This window comes from Pogona vitticeps, chromosome 5 (genome assembly GCF_051106095.1).
Source record: "Pogona vitticeps strain Pit_001003342236 chromosome 5, PviZW2.1, whole genome shotgun sequence".
NCBI classification, from domain to species: Eukaryota; Metazoa; Chordata; class Lepidosauria; order Squamata; family Agamidae; genus Pogona; species Pogona vitticeps.
In genome coordinates, this window is record NC_135787.1 from 115,341,025 (window position 1) to 115,361,946 (window position 20,922).

Sequence of the window (20,922 nt, forward strand, 5' to 3'; positions counted from 1 at the left end):
TTTGATGTATGGGAGAAATACTTTATTTGTGGGTAGCTGTATTCAATACAAACAGTATTCAAGCCCACCACAAAAATATAACAAATGTTACGGTCAGCCAAGGACAGAAGGGACCCCCTCACCACTACAGGAGTATACCGGATACCTTGCAGTTGTGGACAGGTACATATCAGGACCACAAAACGCAGCATTCACACCAGAATCGAAGAACATGAGAGATACTGCAGATTAAAACAACTGGAAAAATCAGCAGTAGCTGAACATGCCCTAAAACAAGCAGAACATGAAATTCTATTTCAAAATTTATTTATTTATTTATTTATTTTATTTATATCCTGCCTATCTGGTCAAGCGAGGACTACTCTAGGCGGCTAACAAAAATACTGAAGTACTGGACAACACCAGCAATCTGTATGTTAGACTGCACAGGGAAGTCACTGAAATCCATAAACATAAACAAAACTTCAACAGGAAAGAAGAATGCCTGAAACTAAACTCGACCTGGCAGCCCATTCTGAAAAATACAATTTGCAAAAGGTCAACAAACTCTTACTCAGCCACAAGGGCCAGAGATCATTTCACAAAAAAGACCAGCTAACGACACCCATCAAGCACAGTGACAGATAATCTCTCCCTCTCCCCCCCTCATCACAACAAAAACATGCCAATCACCCTATCTCCTGAAAAAAGACAAAAAGCCGTTCCCACAGCTATAAATATTATCCAACAAACACCAACATAGCATGGACAGAGTTCCTACTCCAGTCCTCTGAAGATGTCGGCCACAGAGACTGGCGAAACATCAGGAAGAACAACCTTCAGAACACCGCCCAAGAGCCCGAAAAACCCACAACAACCATTATATAAGAGACAATAGGAATATATTGAAGAAAAAGAAGAAATACTTTCAACATGGACAGGAGGCATTGATCACTCTCATACATAAAGAAAAAACTGATCCAAAAGAAATAAATAATTATAGAGCAATCTCACTTTTAAATGTAGATTATAAAATACTGTATACACAACAATTTTGGCAACTAGGCTGAAAAAGATCTTAATCCAAATAATCCAGCAAGAGCAATCATTTTTTTTTACCAAAAAGACAGATGAGAAACAATATAAGGACAATATTAAACATTTTTTGTTGTTTAGTTGTTTAATCATGTCTGACTCTTCGTGACCCCATGGACCAGAGCACGCCAGGCCTTCCTGTCTTCCACTGCCTCCCGGAGTTGGGTCAAATTCATGTTGGTAGCTTCGATGATACTATCCAACCATCTCTGTTGTCCCCTTCTCCTCCTGCCTTCACACTTTCCTAACATCAGTTTCTTTTCCAGGGAATTAAACATTCTAGAATACTATGAAACGCATACAGAAAAACAATGGCTATGATTTTCCTAGACGCTGAGAAAGCTTTTGACAAAGCTTAATTGGAGCTTCATGCTACAACATCTAGAAGTAATAGAAGCTGGGGAAAGATTTATAAAACTAATAGGACCCATTGATACAAAGTGCTAAAGTAAAAATCAATGGAGAATTAAGAAAAGAAATACAGTTGTACGAAGGAATAAGACAAGGATGCCCCCTATCCCTGCTACTTTTCATCCTTACATTGGAAGTGCTTAACAATCAAATTAGAAGTAATGAGTTAATAAAAGGATTAAAAATAACAGGAGAAGAGTACAAATTACAAGCATTTGCAGACAACCTGGTTTTCATATTAGAAGAACCAACTGAATCAATAATATCATTGATGGAAATGTTAGCAATTTTTGGAGAGTTAGCTGGGATGAAAGTAAACAGGGGGAAAACAAAAATACTAGTCAAGAACATCAAAGAAGATACAATAATGGAATTAATGGAAAAATGGATTTCTAAGTTGAGAAAAAGATTAAATATTTAGGAATACGAATTACAAAAAACCTAGTGCACTAGTAAAAGATAACAACATGAAACTACTAGACAATATTCAGAAGGATCTCAAAAAATGGCAGAATCTATAATTGTCCTTGATGGGGTGACTAGTGACAATCAAGATGAATATTCTTCCTAGAATACTCTATCCCAGTGTTACTGAAACAAACCTTATTTCAAGACCTTAATAAGATGGTGATGAGATTTATTTGGCAATATAAAAAACCAATAATTTAAATTAAAGCTATGCAAAATACCAAACAAAGAGCTGGATTTGGCCTTCCAGATTGGCGTATATACTATAAAGCTTGTGCATTAGTCTGGGTAAAGGAATGGATGACTATTAAAAATCATAGAGTACTCAAGATAGCAGGACATGACCTGATGCTTGATTGGCATCAATTTTTGTAGTACAAAAAAGCTAAAGACCATAAATATTTTAACAACCATAATAGAAGATCTCTATTATGGTCCTGGGATAAGATGTGATGTCAGATATACCGAAAGATGCCAGAATGGATATCTCCTTTAGAAGCTTTTACACGACCCAACCTTATGTCCGTAAACAGATTGCTCAGATACAAAGAATTACTAAACGGAAACTGTGAATTAAAAACAAAAGACGAGTTAGAAGAACAATATATCTTGTATTTTAGCCCATCAATCAATCAATCAATCAATCAATCAATCAATCAATCAATCAATCTATCAATCAATCAATCTATCTATCTATCGATTGATTGATGGGCTAGAATACAATTGTAATCTAGACATGTAAAAGATAAAAAGGAGGGTTTTCATTTAGAGCAAATAATCCTGGATAAAATACTATTAGAAACATATGACAAATTGATTTTAAAAAGTATAAGTGTTATTAGAAATTAAAACGGAAGATGAATTGGTAAAAGATTGTATAATCATGGGCACAAAATATAGGGCATAATATTGAAATTCATGACTGGAAAAAATACAGAAAATTAATATAAAAATTACAAAATCATTAAGTTTTAAAGAAAACATTTACAAAATGTTTTACAGATGGTACATGACACCAGGTAAGTTATAAAAATGCATGAAGGTACATCAAATGTATGTTGGAAAGGTAAACTGCAAGAGGGAATCTTATATCATATGTGGTAGACATGTAGAGAAGCAAAAAAAAAAACTATTGGATACTAATACATGAATGTTTGCAGAAAATTCTAATACGTAATATTCCATTTAAACCAGAATTATTTTTTTAAATATGTTGCCAGAGACTTTGGATAGAAAGAGAGCCATTTGGTAATATATATATAATAACCACAGCCAGAATACTATACGCATGTAAATGGAAGAAAATTAAAATAACAAACCGTGAAGAATTTACGGAAAAGATTATGGAAGTGGCAGAGATGTACATATTAACAGAAGCTTTAAAAGACAATTTAATCCAAGAAGCAACTGAAAATTGGGACCCTATATATAACTGGATCCATTCCATAATCTGAAAGCCAAATGCAATAACTTTAATACAAAATAGTCAAATAATTTTAGTTGGAAGTATATAGGCAATTAACAGATACAAAAGTTTTTAATGTAATGATATGTATAAGTACAGATAATATGTGATATGGAATGGCATGATATATTCCCTGTTATACCGATTCATTTCCCCTCACCATGGAAATAATAAATAATATATTTTAAAAGGTGGTTCTATAAGCTTACATAGGTGTACATAGTTTTTCACATATGACTTCTCCAGATTATACACTAAAGTTCATCAGAGGAATTTACTTAAGTTTCAAACCTGCTAAGGACCAGATGACTTTTATTATGTCCAGATACATAAAACTATAGAATTCAAAGAGGCTGTACTTTCTTTTTCACATGACTGCAATATTTCTCATAGAAGTACAACATCTCAGCCAGTTTTCAAATCTTATTTTGCAAATTAGCAAACTCATTCTTGTCAAGAATTAAATTATTTACAATGTTTAGCATCTTCAGAAAGGCCATATTCATTAACTCGAAAAGTCATGTGATCTAATCACTAGGTCTCACACTATCTCACAGAATCATGAACATAAAAGGAGAGAAGGAGAAATGTATACAGACTATTAAAGTCCCTGTAGGACAAGTGAGATAGACTTGCAACAACCAAACTTACAGTGCACTGATTTTAAACAGTCTGGAGAGATTGTTCCGATAATCAGTTACAGATTGCTTATGCCAATTCTAGACTATCTAGTATGTATAGTGTATATATAGTGTATATATGAAAATAGGCACCAAAAAAAATTAAACTTACCTAACTTTGAAGGCAGTCCTAATTCTTGTGATTTCCAGCAGAATGTGGATGCAGCAGAGGAAGAATAATAATTATATCACAATTAAATACAGATTTGCCAGTTGTTAGGATTTCACAGTGGCCTTTGTGCTACTTGTTCAGTTAATATGTGAGTCAGGAATAAGACTCTATCCACCATTACTCTGCTTACAGCACCTGGCAAGTCCAGATGACTACCATTAGCTAACGTACCAAATTAGGTCTCTGTTTGGCTCTTATTACCTGAGCTTTTAAGCAATCTTTGGATTTTTGTTCCCGCTCATCAGCTTTGACCTGAATCATACGTATCAAGTTGGCTAATTCATCTCTGTAATGTTCCTGTGCCTTAAAAAGCTGGTCTTCTTCAGCAAGGCACTGCTCAAGCATCCGTCCTTCAACATCTGTTGATGTTTTCTACATTGGAGACACATAGGAAGATACCAGGAAACAATTACCGTATTTTCTGTGTATAAGACACCCCCATGTATAAGAAACACCCCCCTTTTTCTAACCCAAAATTAAGAAATTTAAGCGGGGCTTAGCGAGTGGAGGGGGAAAGCAGGGATCAAAGTGTTGCAGGATTGTTTTGATCCCTGCTTTCCTCTTTCTTGCTAAGCCCACTTAGTAAGTGGAAGGGGAAAGCAGGGATCAAAGCGATTGTGTGGCACTTTGATCCCTGCTTCCCCCTCTACTTGCTAAGCGGGCTTAGCAAGTGGAGGGGGATGCAGGGATTAAAGCACTGCATGATCGCTTTGATCCCTGCTTTTCCCCTCCACTTTCTTGCTAAGAAAGTGGAGGGGGAAAGCAGGGATCAAAGCACTGAAAGCAGGGATCAGTGCTTTGATCCCTGCTTTGCCGCTCCACTTTCTTACTAAGAAAGTGGAGGGGGTGTGATGATTTGTGTTTTTATGTGTATTAGAATGGGATATGTAGTCCTAAGATTGTCCCAATAGCATCCATTTTGATTTAAAGTCTGTTCTGTAGTAGGAAAGTTTTACATGCTGTTTCAGAGAAGCTTCGCTCTCTGGTTATCTCGTTGCTAAGGTGAGCAGAGAGCAGAGACTTTCGTAGTCAAAATAATTCTGCCACAAAGTATGATAACAACTGAAGCTCCATGAGAAAGTTAGGCGGAACAACAAGACCCAGGAGGGGGTGTTCCTTATGAAGCATTCTGGGAAGAAGAAGAAGTGAGTAAAGAGTTGAAAAAAGATGGAGTTGGACTGAGAAAGGGCAGACACGTGCTTTTTCCCATAATGGACTATTTTTCCTACCATGGACTGATACAAGTCAACTGGATTTCATCTAGCATCAGCCCATGAAGACCCAAGACACGTGAGATGGACTGTGTTATACTTTTTATTAGTTAGCATAATTCTATTTCTTTATTTTTCCAGCTGGAGTGGGGAGTGGAGTATTCCGTTTATCTTGATATGAAAATGTACCTACTGAACTATTTTACTATCAACTGAAACCTTTTCTAAAGCAATTCTTTTCAATAAAGCAGTAATGATTAAATCTGCATGCATTTGTTCTTGCACAGACTAGCTGAATGACTAATTGGCCATATGTGTTCGCTACCAAAGATTAAGAGCCAGATTATTCTGAGTATAGCTCATGGATTTGTCTGTGTGTGTTGCTTTCTTAATAAAGGGGATTGGCTTTTGAGGAAGAAGTTTAGACAGGACCTGGCTGAGACCTAAGTGGCTCTGCTCAGCAGTTAGAGGTTTGTCTGGATTTCGTACTCATCCCAGTCTCCGGCACCCCCATAAATCTCTTTGGAGATAAGGGGCTGCTTACATGGTGCAGCGGTGACACGAAACACGGGCTTTGATTTATTGTGTTTACTTTGGCTTAAGTTGAAAGCAGCAAGCATCTCGATGCATGTGCTTTTCACAGCTGGAAAATCCCAAGCCTTGGCAAAGGGGTTTCTTCCACGCTATTTACTTTGAAGAGCTATAAATTAGCTATATGGCATTTTTCTTTTAAGCTAAGGGTCTTAATGAAAGACTTAGCTTTAAGCCAAGTCTGTAAGAACTAATGCTTTGGTTATGTAATTGGGCTGTTTAATGAGTGGGCATTTTCATGCAAGTAAACGGTCGCCCTTCTGAAGCTCCAGGGTAGGGCTGTTTTCTGCCAGAGTGTTTTATGGCTTTGCCCTCGCCCTACAGTTTCGGCTACAGGGGCAGGGAGAGGATTTTCCTTTTGGGTCACCTTGGCGTCTGCGTTAGTTGCAGCTTGCATGGAGCAACACTTAGAAGGAGAAGAATTTTTGGAGTTGCCTGGAGAGCAGTTTGTGACTCAGAGAAAAGTTAAGATTGGTGGTGCATCTGCTAGGCTGCCTTTAGTTAGTAAAGATACGAAGCCCTTGCATCAAGAGCTTTTGGAGGCTGTTGAGCACGACGTCTTGACTCAAAGTGGAGCTAAGCAAAGGATTACTTATGGTTCTTCACAACTGAGAAGGGAATTACAAAAGGGCAATATAATGGCTAGACTCCCAGCACAGGACGTCCAGGATCTACTTGGATCTGATCCAGATCAGACTTGGTCTAAATTGCAACAGATGGATCAGGCAGAGGAAATGGCGAGTGCCAGCACTCCAGTAGGGAGGGGAGTGCCAGTCAGAGACATTTCTGATGGGACAGCAGGAGCAGCGGCAGCAGCAGCAGCCCGGTGCTGAGGGTCCTGATCCTAACAAGAGTCTATCACCAGTGGATAAGTTAACCCTTATGTTTGCTGATTTTGTTGCTTGTCACACTCAGTCTATTCATAATCAGAACATTGCTGATGAGTTGTTGAAGCAGTACAGAGAGAAAAAGGTGGAGCGTTTGGTTAATGAGCTGAAGGAAAAAGAGGAGTTTAAGAACTCAATAGCCAGTGTTGATAGAAGCAATCTACCTTACTACCATGATGGCGATGATATCTTATCATTTTTATCGATATATGAACAAGCGTGTAGAGATCTTAGAATACCGAAGGCCTGGTACCTCAAGCTATTGCGTACCCAGTGTTCTGGGCAACTTGCCAACTTAGTAGCCAAATTATCTGATGAGGACCCTGACTGGCCTATTTTTAAAGAGGTGGTAAAGAGAAAATTTGGTTTCACTTCGGAAATACTGAGGCAGAACTTTAGAAAACTGAAAAAGCAGCCTAATGAGTGTTATTCTGCACTAGCTGACGAAATAGAACATCTAGGTGATCAGTGGTTGAGCTCCTTGGGCGCCAGTACTTTTGAGGATTTAAGAACTGCGTTGTACATGGAGCATTTTCTTAATTTAGTGCCTTCAGAAATAAGGAGTACTTTGTTGGAGAGAGGCTACAAAGACTTGCAAACCCTTGCTTTAAAAACTGATGAAATTCTCTCCTTTAAAACGCATGAACCTGCTGTTAGGGCAAAGACTGCACCAGTAGTGCCTAAGAGACAGAGTCAGCCTGATTTTAGGAAGTCTTTTTCTCAAGAGCCCAGGCAAAGTTCATTTGAGCAACGCAGGAGCCTAGCTCCTAGCCAGAGTAAAACGCCTCTTAAATGTTTTGAATGTGGTGGCTCTCATCTGCGACGAGATTGCCCAAGGTTGAATGTGCCAGCTAGCCAAGTTAAGGAGCCAGCTAGAAAAACACCTGTGCCAGCTCCACGCAGATCTAAAGCAGGCACTCCCAAGATGGCGTATGTAAGTTCTGTGCCAGCGGGAACTCAGCAAGTGCCAGCTACCAGTAATGCAGTTTCTGTGCCTCACCAGTCAAGCATTGTGCCTTCACAGAGTCAGGAAGGAGTTAACTGTAACCCCTTCGCAAGCCAGTGGAATGCAGGCAGCAGTAAACCAATATGTGCCTAGAGTTTTGGACTTACAAATTGCTTCAATTTCCTCAGAAATTGTAAAAGAGACTGCATCAGGAGAGAGGTTTTCTGTTATGGATCCTGATTGCATAGTACCAGCTACACAAAGGGACTGGGCAACCCGCACATTTTCTGAGGTGGTTTTTCTTCACACACCTGGAGGTGATATGGCTTTAAGTGCTTTTCGTGACTCGGGTGCCGACATTTCTTCGATAAGCAGACATTTTCTAGACCCCACCTTGATCTTGAACAACCTGAGGTGTCCAGTAAAAACTTATGGGTCTATAGAGACTGAGCAGAAGTATGTCGCTTTAGCTTACGTAAAAATTACCTACAAGTCCTGGTCAGGTGCAAAACACATTTTAACCCATGAGGGAAAACCTGATTTTCTTCTTGGAAATGATCTTGCTTTTTTGGATCACATGCAGAGTCAAAATGTAGCTTCAATGTCGGTAGTCACACGTTCTCAGAGTAGGGAGATGCATGATCCTGAACTGGAGTAGGAATCCACTGAGGATAGCTCAGATGGAGACCTTACCCAACAGCAGCCTCTTGTGACCAAACCAGATAATGCAGCTACAACTGAAACTACAATAGAGGAGGTGATACCTAAGGGATCAGAGGACTTTAGACTGAAGCAACTTAATGATATATCTCTAGCTTCTTTGAGGTCACAAGCAGACAACTATGCTGAACGTCCTGCGCATCAGCAAGTTAGTTTCCTGTGGGGAGAAAATGGACTTTTGTACAGAGAATATTTCCCCAAATCCAACTTAGATGCCCAACCTGTTCAACAGTTAGTTGTGCCTACTGAATATAGACTGAGAATATTAGAAATGGCTCATGACCATCCGAGTAGTGGGCACCAAGGAATACAAAAAACCCTAAAGAGGATTTCTCAACATTTTTACTGGCCTGGTATTTCAAAAACTGTAAAGGACTATGTCAGTTCTTGTGACTATTGCCAACGCACAGGCCATCAAACTGACAAGGTAAAGGCCGAAATGTAGATTATGGAGATTCCTGACCAAGTGTTCCAGTGTTTGCAAATGGATGTGCTAGGACCTTTTGTTCCTACTAAATCTAAGAAGAAATACATCATTTCTTTCATCTGTTCAGCCAGTAGGTGGATCGAAGCCTATGCTATTAGCAACCTGACAGCTACCACCATAGCTAGAATCATCGTGGACTTGTGCTCGCGTATTGGAGTACCATCCAAAATAATTTGTGATCAAGCAGGAGCCTTTACAAGTGAACTTATGCGCAAGATATGCGAGATAAGTGGAATAACCATCAGTTTTAGTACGGCCCATCATCCTCAATCGCATGGTATGGTGGAAAGAGGTCAACAAACTTTGCTTAGGATGATTAAAACTTTGACCCAAGAATATGGAAACATTTGGGATGAACTTTTGCCTTTTGCTTTGTTTGCTTACCGTAGCTCAGCTCATTCTTCACTAGGTGGCTTTTCTCCAAGTGAGGTGGTGTTTGGAAGAAATCTACAAGGACCATTGGACTTCCTGAAATCCGATTGGGAAGGTGTGGTTAAAAGTAGTACTGTGCCAGTTGCTGATTTTGTTAGAAAACTTCAAGAGAAACTCTTGGCTGTCCAGGAGTTGGCCAGAGACAATTTGTTGGACGCTCAAGCAAGTCAGAAGTTCTTCCACGATAAGAGATCCAGACACAGGGAATTTTCTGTGGGTGATTTGGTACTTGTTCTGAACCCACTCAGACCTTCTAAGCTAGAAGTTGTCTGGGAAGGTCCAGGTGAAATTGTTCAAAAATTGGGAAATGTCAATTATCTTGTCAAAATGTTAGATTCTAATAAGAAACCTGTTCTTTACCATGTCAATAGTTTGAAACTGTACAAAGATAGATCTGCAATGGTTTTTCAATGTCATGCTGAATATTTTCATGCTGCAAATGAACCTATTGATATGTTGTCTGAATTGCAAGATGCAGGTACATGGTCTGATAATCTTGTTTTAACAGGTACCGTTGATCAGAAAGAAAGGTTGTTTCAAATTTTAGAACAATACCAAGATGTGTTTTCAGATAAACCAGGTTACACCAAATTGATCAGTCATGTGATAACTACTGAGAACAATGCCCAGCCCATACGGTCTAGGCCATATAGAGCAATTGGTAATCATGCTATCCAAATTGAACAAGAGATACAAAAGATGTTATCTTTGGGGGTGATTGAACCGTCATTCTCCCCTTGGGCTTCTCCGGTGGTTCTGGTGCCAAAACGTAATGCTCTGGGTGAAATTCTCGAGGAAGTAAGATTTTGTGTTGACTACAGAAAGTTAAACAGTGTTACTGTTCCAGATCCATACCCATTGCCTAGAATGGATGATTTAATTGAACATCTTTCAAAGGCTAAGTTTATCAGCATTCTCGATCTAAAGAATGCTTATTGGCAGCTCGATTTGGCTGAAGATTCACGAGATAAGACCGCTTTCATTACACACGTGGGAACTTTCCGTTTCCGAAGATTGCCATTTGGTTTGAAGAACGCTGGTGCGTCATTTCAAAGAATGATAGACAAACTTTTACAAGGGTTACCTTTTGCAAGTGCTTATCTTGATGATGTTGCTATTTTCAGTTCTGATTTTGATTCTCACATGTCTCACATTGAAACTGTTTTGTCCAGACTTCAGCAAGCAGGACTGACAGTCAAAGCCAGCAAATGTCAATGGATGCAAGGAAAAGTCATGTACTTAGGTCATTTGATTGGGCAAGGAGAAATTCAGACTCTGCAAGCTAAAGTACAATCTATTAATGATTGGCCTATTCCAAAAACTAAGAAACAGGTACGCTCGTTTTTAGGCCTAGTTGGCTACTACAGAAAATTTATTCCTGATTTCAGTCATTTGGCTTCACCTCTGACAGAGCTCACTAAGAAGAGACAGCCTGTCAAGGTAAAGTGGACACCAGAGTGTCAAGGTGCCTTTGATGCTTTAAAAGCTAAGATTATGGATGCACCTATACTGAAATCCCCTGATTTTGACAAACCATTCATTTTACAAACAGATGCCTCTGAATTAGGACTTGGAGCAGTATTGTTACAGCAAGGAGAAGATGGGAACCTTTACCCTATCTCATACTTCTCTAGAAAACTCTTGGATAGAGAGAGAAATTACGCAGTACCTGAAAAAGAGGCTCTTTCTATATTTTGGTCTCTAAATTTACTTCGACCTTACCTATGGGGGCGTAAGTTTACACTCCAAACAGATCACAGAGCTTTAGTTTGGTTACAGAAGATGAAATCTCACAACCAAAAATTGTTGAGATGGAGTCTAGCATTGCAAGATTTTGATTTTGAAGTTCAACACATCCCTGGAAAATTGAATGTAGTGGCAGATGGTCTTTCTAGAATGTACTGTGAAGATTCTTATGAACCTGAACGTTGAAACAATGTATTCAGCAGTGTGCTATGTTTCAGTATTGAAATAGTTAATCTGTAGTTGAATTTTGAGATATAACCAGTTAATTACTTTGAATTACTTTTTAGTTACTTTTGCTTGATTTCTTAATATTAGATCAGATTAACTGCTCTGAATTTTAACGATAATCAGGGGGGGCATGTGATGATTTGTGTTTTTATGTGTATTAGAATGGGATATGTAGTCCTAAGATTGTCCCAATAGCATCCATTTTGATTTAAAGTCTGTTCTGTAGTAGGAAAGTTTTACATGCTGTTTCAGAGAAGCTTCGCTCTCTGGTTATCTCGTTGCTAAGGTGAGCAGAGAGCAGAGACTTTCGTAGTCAAAATAATTCTGCCACAAAGTATGATAACAACTGAAGCTCCATGAGAAAGTTAGGCGGAACAACAAGACCCAGGAGGGGGTGTTCCTTATGAAGCATTCTGGGAAGAAGAAGAAGTGAGTAAAGAGTTGAAAAAAGATGGAGTTGGACTGAGAAAGGGCAGACACGTGCTTTTTCCCATAATGGACTATTTTTCCTACCATGGACTGATACAAGTCAACTGGATTTCATCTAGCATCAGCCCATGAAGACCCAAGACACGTGAGATGGACTGTGTTATACTTTTTATTAGTTAGCATAATTCTATTTCTTTATTTTTCCAGCTGGAGTGGGGAGTGGAGTATTCCGTTTATCTTGATATGAAAATGTACCTACTGAACTATTTTACTATCAACTGAAACCTTTTCTAAAGCAATTCTTTTCAATAAAGCAGTAATGATTAAATCTGCATGCATTTGTTCTTGCACAGACTAGCTGAATGACTAATTGGCCATATGTGTTCGCTACCAAAGATTAAGAGCCAGATTATTCTGAGTATAGCTCATGGATTTGTCTGTGTGTGTTGCTTTCTTAATAAAGGGGATTGGCTTTTGAGGAAGAAGTTTAGACAGGACCTGGCTGAGACCTAAGTGGCTCTGCTCAGCAGTTAGAGGTTTGTCTGGATTTCGTACTCATCCCAGTCTCCGGCACCCCCATAAATCTCTTTGGAGATAAGGGGCTGCTTACAGGGGGGAAGCGGGGATCAAAGTGCTGAAAGCAGGGATCAAAGTGCTGAAAGCAGGGATCAAAGTGTGGGGCTTAGGAAAAATGGGGAAAGCAGGGATCAAAGCACGCATGAGCAAAGGGCGAGGGGCGCAAGGGGCACTCGTGAAGGGGTGGTGCGGTGCTCGCACATGCTCATGCACATGTGCGAAGGGGCTGTGGGGGCAGGAGTGTGTGCGGGGGTGGGAGATCTGTCTCTGTGGCCTGGTCCAGCCCAGGCCATGGACCGGCACCAGGCCGCAGAGGGGAGGTTACAGACCCTTGCTCTACACAACACAGGTGCAGGGCTAAACCACATACGGGTCATACCGGTATGGATGTGAAACTACTGTATGACCACTTTCCCTCATGGATCTGAAGCCACTCACTCCAGGCTTCTATACCGCTTAGTCTTGGGAAACCGACTATTTTGTTTGGTGGCAGGGAGGTTTTCAAATGAGGGCAGGATGGTGGAGAGGGAGAGAAACCTTACAAGAAGTTGCTAAAATGGCAGAAAAAAAATTATTAGCTATGTCAGTTTCATCTGGGTCCCTGCAAGGTTTCATATCACAGCAAGAAGGTAGGGAGATGACAAGGGGTTGCTAAAAAGGGACAGGTTGTCAGCTGTGCATCACAGCTCATCTCAAGGGAGCTCTAATTGTGCATGCCACCTTAGGAACTGAGCCTGCGCAAGACAAGGGCATGAACAGCATTAACACATCTGGAAGGATCCTGGTGAAAGAAAGAAAGAAAGTTTGTGTTGTTTTGTGATTGGTCTTCAAAGGATTAATGTACAAGTCTTGCTTCTCAAACACAGAGACCTCTCAGTACCACAATTTTGGAATACAAACATAATTCAACTCTAATGCATTATTCACAAAAGAACAGCTGAGAGGAACTTGAAGGGAATCTGATGCATAGAATGACTGAGCAAAGGCAATGTCTGTTGGAAAATTCCCCTTGAGGGACAATATAGAAGAGAAAAGAGAAATGAATTGATAAATTAAAAGTAAAGACTAGCATGGTAAGAGTGGGAGAAAGGAGCAAAAGAGATCAACAGTAGAGGGGCTTGTATAGAAGAAGGATATGCAGTGTAGGGCAGACAAATGGGAGCAAGGCCCTCATGTGGGCCTGAAACAATCATTACTTTTTTGAACCTATATTGATATCCTGCTTTTCCTTTAAAACGCTTGAGAGTTTTTTCTCAGTTTTATCCTCACAACAGTTCTGTGAGGCAAGCTGAGATGGGAAACAGAGAGGCACAGAGTGGCACAAAGTCACTCACAGGGATTAATGGCTGTACAGTGGTGCCTCGCTTAACGATTGCCTCACTTAATGAAGAATTCGCTTACCGATGGGTTTCTTTGAGGAATTTCTCCCATCGTTTAACGATGTTCTCTATGGGGGATTTTCACTCAACGATGTCTGTTTTCGCTCCTGTAAAAGTGTCTTAAACTGTTTGAAACCTGTTTTAAATGCTTGCAATCGTTAGCCCACCTCCTGAAACCTATGCAAACTTAATTTGATGTTGTTCTGAGTCTTCGTTAATTTTGGTGAATTTTTTTATTCTCCATTGAAAGCCACTTAACGTTTTCACATAACGATTTTTTTAATGGAACCAATTAACATCGTTAAGTGAGGCACCACTGTACATGGCTTTGAAACTGGTTCTTCCCAGCCCTAATCCAATTATCTAACACCTGCACTATGCAGGACTCTGCTTTGACAAGTAATACAGTATATACAACTGGTGTCAAGGTTTTGTTAAGGCCCATCTCTTCCCCTTTTGTCATTTTCAACCTCTTTTTGGTTGGAAATGATCAACTGTCACAACTGTCCAGAAGCAGCACAGAGGGGAAAGAGGGAATGCTACTATTTCCCCTCATTTTTGTCATCACTCAAACAGGGTGGACGAACCGACAGAGACAGCAAGAAAGAGGGCAAGGAGACTCTGGGGGATTGACAACAAAGCTCTTCCATGCATATGGCCCTCAGCAGGCTCTTAGCAATGCCTTTCCTCTGATAGTGACCCTGCATACAATTTACCAACCAGTAGATATTGGCTAGAATTCTATTCCAAGATGTACACCACTGTAATGCTGTCAGCATAACGTTCAGTAGCAAACTGCCCAAGTTAACAAGTCAGCTTAGGAATTTGTTCTCATGTGCCAAATCTCTTGACTGGTATATGACAGCAAATGCTACACCTACATCTTAATTTTTGGCCATTTAATACTGAGATTTATGCAGATAGAGTTACACTGTTAGACCCACCTAACAGGATTCTGGCAACAGAGCCAGCAAGGAAGGTTTTGCATCCCTTTAGAAGTCAATGGAAAAAAAGGAATGGTGAATACCTGTGGCAATCTGATGCTGTACCCTACACCCCAAGCAGTAGTCTGCCAAGTGGTTGTCTCTTGAATGTCTTCAATGTTGGAGCACCCACAACCTCTCGAGGTAATTGGTTTCACTGTCTTATTGCTCTAAGAGTTAGGAAGTTTTTTCTGATATTAAATCAAAATCTGGTTTCCTGTAACATGAGCCCATTGTTGCGTGTCCTGCACTCTGGGATGATTTAGAACAGATCCTACCCCTCTTCTGTATGACAGCTTTGCAAGTATTTGAAAAATGTTATCATATCACCCCTCTGTCTTCTTTTCTCAAGGCTAAACATGGCCAGTTCTTTCTTCCTCATAGGGCTTGGTTTCCAGCTCCCTGATTATCCTTATTGCCTTCCTCTGAACTTGTTCAAATTTGCCCACATCTTTCTTGAAGGGTGGTGGCCAGAACTAGGCACAATACTCAAGGTGAGGCCTAAACAGTGCTGAATAGAGGGGAACTAGCACCTCGCAGCATTTGGAAACTTTACTTCTCTGAATGCAGTCGAAAATAGCATTTGCCTTTTTTGTAGCCACATCACACTGTTGGCTCATATTTGGCTTGTGATCTACGACAATTCCAAGATCCTTCATGCTCACAGTATTGCTGAACCACATATCCCCCATCTTGTAACTGTGCAATCAGTTGGAGTCATTAATCATCACACTCTGAGTACGATTCTGTAGCCGTGCATCCACCAGATCTATCCAGACCACGCCTAGTTAGCTTGCTAATCAGGATGTCACAGGGCACTTTGTCAAAAGCTTTGCTAAAGTCAAGATATACTATGTCTACAACATTCCGTCTATCAGGAAGTTTACCCAATCCAAAAATGAGATCAGATTAGTTTAGCAGTATTTGTTCTTCACAAATCCATGTTGGCTTCTAGTTATTACTGCATTGTTTTCTAGGTGCCTGCACAATGACCGCTTTATTATCTGTTCCAGAATTTTGCCTGGGATTGGCATCAGGCTAACTGGCCTTTAGTTCCCAGGTTCCTCTTTTTTGCCCTTTTTGAAGATAGGGACATTAGCCCTCCTCCAATCCTTTGGTACCTCACCCGTTTTCCATTATTTCATGAAAATAATGGGTAGTGGTTCTGAGAGTTCTTCAGCCAATTCCTTCAGTACTCTTGGATGCAGTTCATCCGGCCCTGGAGATTTGAACTTGTTCAAGGTATTCCTTGACTATATGTTTATCAATCTCCAGTTGCAATCCTGTCCCCTCCAGTTGCACTTGATATTTGTCTGGAGGTTCATAATCTGTGAGAAAAGAGTGAACTAAAATAGGAATTGAGCACTTCTGCCTTTTCACACATACCTGAAGATTGCTTTTTTGTTGTTTTTAGTGTCTCTAGGTAATCTCAGCTCATTCCCCTCTTTTGCTCTCCTAATGCCATTCTTGCATTTCCTTGCTACTTATCTGTACTCTTCCTTGGTGACCTGGCCTTCTTTCCACTTCCTATACATGTCATTTTTTGTTTTCAGGTCCTCCCTGAGCTTTTTGTGAAGCCACGCTGGCCTTTTTTTTTTTTTTTTGCTGCCTCCCACCTTTTTTTCTTGTTGGAATTATTTGTAGTTGTGCTTTTAGAATTTCTTTCTTTCTTTCTTTCTTTTTTAGAAACTCCCACCCTTCTTACACTCCTTTTCTTGTTAGGGTCTCCTGCCATGGGAGGTTGTCACTCTTCAAATAGATCGGTGAAGAGAAGTGTGAAAAGACATACATTAACATGCTGCATGTTAATTTATGGAACATTACTCCTACACCTTTGAATTTTATTTTAATGAGAATTTTATGTACCTTTCCCTGTACACAAAGGCTAAGGACCGAGGATAAGATAGACAGGAAAATCCAATAAATAAGTGAATTCTGCTCAAATGCAAAAATGTCAGTTCAAAGCCTACGACGAGTTGTTTGACTGGACGGGGGCCAACATGAAGATTCTGCTGAAGAGAATCAAGAAACAATTCCTCTAAATCAACAATTTATTTTAGACATGCACCCCAGAAACACTGTACCAGGATATATTATTTTTGTAAAAATGTGATACCAGCCTTTGCAGGATTTCATTTTAAAAATGGCCTGAATTTACTGGTGTTGTATAAAATCTGTGCAGCTTGCTGTGGCTAATTGATGAGGCACTGGAGCACATCTTGGTTGTGCAATAGAGCACATGACCAAGCCTTCAACACATGCCAGCACCTTATTCATTAGCCACAATTAGCTGTAGCAAGTTACTCAAATCTTATGAAAATGCCAATAGGATTCTGGTGAATGTATTCCATTGTTATTATTTTGAAAGACAGATATGAAGAGAAGTATTACCGTATTTGCCGGTGTATAAGGCGACTGGGCGTATAAGACAACCCCCCCAACATTCCCACTCAGAATGTAGAGTTTGTTATATACTTGCTGTATAAGACTACCCCCTCTTCCGCATGCGTGATTCTGCTTTGGCTGCATCATGGGGAGAGTTCCTTTTGCCCCTTTTGGTTCCTTTTTGGAGAGAGCCAGGGTTTGCTGGAAGAAGGAACAGCAGAGAGGCGGCAGCCATTTTGGAGAGGCGGCAGCCATTCTGAGAGGCAGCAGCCATGTGGTCGCATCTCAAAATGGCTGCCGCCTCTCTGCTGTTCCCGACAGTCAGCTGTTCGGTGCTAGAGTCAGGCTGTTCCCAAGCTAGAAGCGGGGCTCTACTTGGTCTTACTACCAGGTAAGTGACTTCACTGGAAGAGAGGGAGGGTTTGCTGGACATGCACCCGGCGTACAAGATGACCCCCCCCCACTTGGAGGCATGTTTTTCAGGGCCAAAAAGTCATCTTGTACGCCGGAAAATATGGTAAATTGGATGTCTGATAAACATGACTGTGGCAGAACCCCCACGTCATGCCTGTCCATCATGGGAAACTCAAGGACAGGAGCCTATGAGAGGACAGGAGGGGCGGAACTAAGGGGACAGTTGAAGAGTTAGACAGTTAGGGAAGGGAGCTGGAGAAAAGTGGTTTTCCAGATAGGGAATTGAAGAGAGGGTAGGAGATTGTATTGAGAAAGTTAAGAGAGATTGTTAGAGAGAATAGGAAACAGTTTGAAAGTATAAAGAATATATATAGTCAAAGAAATATTATAACAGTGAATAAAAACAAACAAACCCAACGTGAAAGCAAATGATATTTAATGAATAAGTCTAAACATCTATGATTTACTCCTATGATTTGCATGACATTTATAAAATCAATAAATCTGTTGAATTGGCAGCACATGGCTAAGATCTGTTTGGTATTAAGGGAATAATACCTGGTGGCAGCATGAAGTAAGGACACACATCCAGAGGGTGGACTTGTGTTTAAGGCAAAATAAACAAAGGAACGGGGTGTACATCATAATGACTTTTACACTGCATAATGAAGGCTAGGCTAGAAAATGGTCAAATGAAGAACTATAATTACTTACTTCCTGGGTCAGATTTCTCTTACTGATTTCAACTTCTCTTTGAAGCTCCCTTCGCCTTTCTAACAGTGTTCCATCATCTTTAGGAACAGCATCTACCTTTAAAAAGAGAATCGGGCATAGCTAACATACACAAAAGAAACTACAGCATTTTAATATAGTAAGTACAGTAAAGTATCTTCTATAAATGGAAATGGAAACTAAGTAGTTCAAATTTTCCAAATTAAGCATGAATTCCCATTGCTTACAGTGCTAACTGAAAGCTGGCGTGGGGCATGAAGCGGTTCCAAAGAAGGTGTGAAACTATGGGGCGGGGAGGGGGAGGCACTCAATGTCAAGCTCAGATGAAACATTTAAAATATGGATATCTTGCATATTCTTATGTATGTATTTCAATCTTTCCACGCATCCAATGCATGGGCTAAAAAATAGTAGCTAATGTATAATGGGTTAGCATATCACAAATACAATAGTTTTTAAAAATTAAGAAAACAATCAATCATAAAACAGGCAGGAGCATGACGGTTTAGTGAAAACCAAGAGGGAGGGCATAAGTTTAAAAGTCTGGGACCATTAGCTTAGAACAGAGGTAAAGGCAGATCCATGTGCCCCATGTCACCACCCAGTTACCCAAATTTAATCTCTACAATCCTCCTCCCCCTTCAACCCCCAACTGAAACTTAAAAGAATATTTGACAAGAAATCTTTTCCAAAAAACCCTCTTGTGCCCTATAAGGGGAGTGTGAGTCTATTTTGCCACATTTTGATGGTCTCAAAGGCCCGCACATCCCAGGATGTTGTTTTTTAATGGGGCTATTGAAGATATGAGGGGTGTGTGCAAAACATTTGGGAAATGGGGGTGCAAGAGCAGGTACAACCCTCCAAGGTCCAGTGGCAGGCATTTGCAGCTCTTGGATCTCCACAATTTGTCCACCTTCCATTTAGCATCAAGCTTCTTAAAGCAGTGGTCCCCAACCTTGGGCCTCCAGATGTTCTTGGACTACAACTCCCAGAAGCCTTCACCACCACCTCTGCTGGCCAGGATTTCTGGGAGTTGAAGTCCAAGAACATCTGGAGGCCCAAGGTTGGGGACCACTGTCTTAAAGGACAAAGTCTGGGGAAACAGCTGCAAATTTAGTTTGCAACTTACAACTACAACATGAAACTGTAATCCGAGGACGTTGTCTTGCCCTTTGAATATGCTATTATACAGCTTGAGGCCAGGCTCTCTGAGGGACCAGATTTCCCCACATGATGAATTGTATATATCTAATGATGTTTAGAAATTCTCCATATCTAGCTATTCTTCCACTTTTACTAATAACACTGTGGTGGGCTTTTTTTGGCTCAAATACAGCAAGATCATATAAAATTTCCTCACAAAACAATCTTTGCCACTGTTGCTTAACATTCGACTGAAAGGGAATGGAAAGGGTTGTACGCAGTAAGCAATTTCACAAAGGAAATTAATCACTTGCCGCTATGCAAACACAAATTGCTTAAGTTAGTAATTTAGATGGAGGAAGTATCCTGTCAGTTTCAGTTTCCGGATTCACTGAATGCTTATTCACCCAGTATTTTCCACATAATTTCAGGTCATGAGACAGCATGAGGAAACATGTCCCACCACACAGAGAAAAGGGGCCACACAGCCCCTCAGCCCATCAACCTTAATATTCTTCTTCCTTTCAAAATCCTATACTTTAAGACCACCTGAAACCAGATTTTAGTAGGGTATGGGAAAGAAATCTCTATCTGAAAAGTGGCATTTACATGAAATTATCTTTATTCAGCTAATTGCCATAGCTTGTGAACTAAAATCTTTTTGCTTCTTTTGATTTTCTTTCTACTTCTGATTGCTGTGCTTCACATGCATCCTTTGAAACAGAACTAATTTTTGCTGAGCTTTTCCTTCCCTGCTCTTTTTTCTTCCTGCCTTTTCAGTTTTACTCTTCTGTCTCCCCCTCTTGGGCTTTGGTTTTATTTATATATTTAACTTCTGTGCAACTCCCCTATTCATATCTGGAATGTCTGCTTTGAACAGTTGGAATACCTCAAAAGGTTCTGTGGAAATCTGGAGGGGAGACAAGGAGAGAGGGAGGGACTGGAAAGATGTTCACAAGGAAAATACAAAAACCTGTTAACAACAACAGAAGCCCACACCCTTATTCATACAAACCTCTAATTGCATTCTTTCATGATGCGCTTTAACTTGATCCAAACTATCTTGGGTTATTTTCAACTGCATCTCCATCTTTTTAAAGTTTCTAAGGTCTCGTTCTTTCTCTCTTTGCATCCGACTCAAAGTATCTTGAAGTTTTTGCTTTGTTATGGCACAGTTGCGGAAACCCATTTCTAAAATACCTCTAAATACAAGAAGTGATTTGGTTGGTAGGTAGGTAGGTAAGAAGGAAGGAAGAAAAAAAGAAAGAATTTGATCTGAACATTGTAACCATTGGGATGATTTTACCAGCTGTGGAAATTTTTGGAATTTAAAGACCACCCCCCTCCCCAAGTTCCATAGGCC

The 20,922-nt window shown here is 40.2% G+C and overlaps 1 protein-coding gene across 2 annotated transcripts in view; it reads right to left on the reverse strand.

The window, feature by feature from the left end:
• Window positions 1-20,922, reverse strand: part of CCDC146 (coiled-coil domain containing 146) — a 112,626-nt gene that overhangs the window by 16,857 nt on the left and 74,847 nt on the right. For both annotated transcript variants that reach the window (XM_073000703.2, XM_078394329.1), the window contains 3 exons: window positions 20,575-20,761; window positions 18,399-18,494; window positions 4,472-4,642 (listed from right to left, as the gene is read on the reverse strand). In XM_073000703.2, the coding sequence (XP_072856804.2) occupies window positions 4,472-4,642; window positions 18,399-18,494; window positions 20,575-20,761 (454 nt within the window). The remainder of the gene's footprint in view (window positions 1-4,471; window positions 4,643-18,398; window positions 18,495-20,574; window positions 20,762-20,922) is intronic.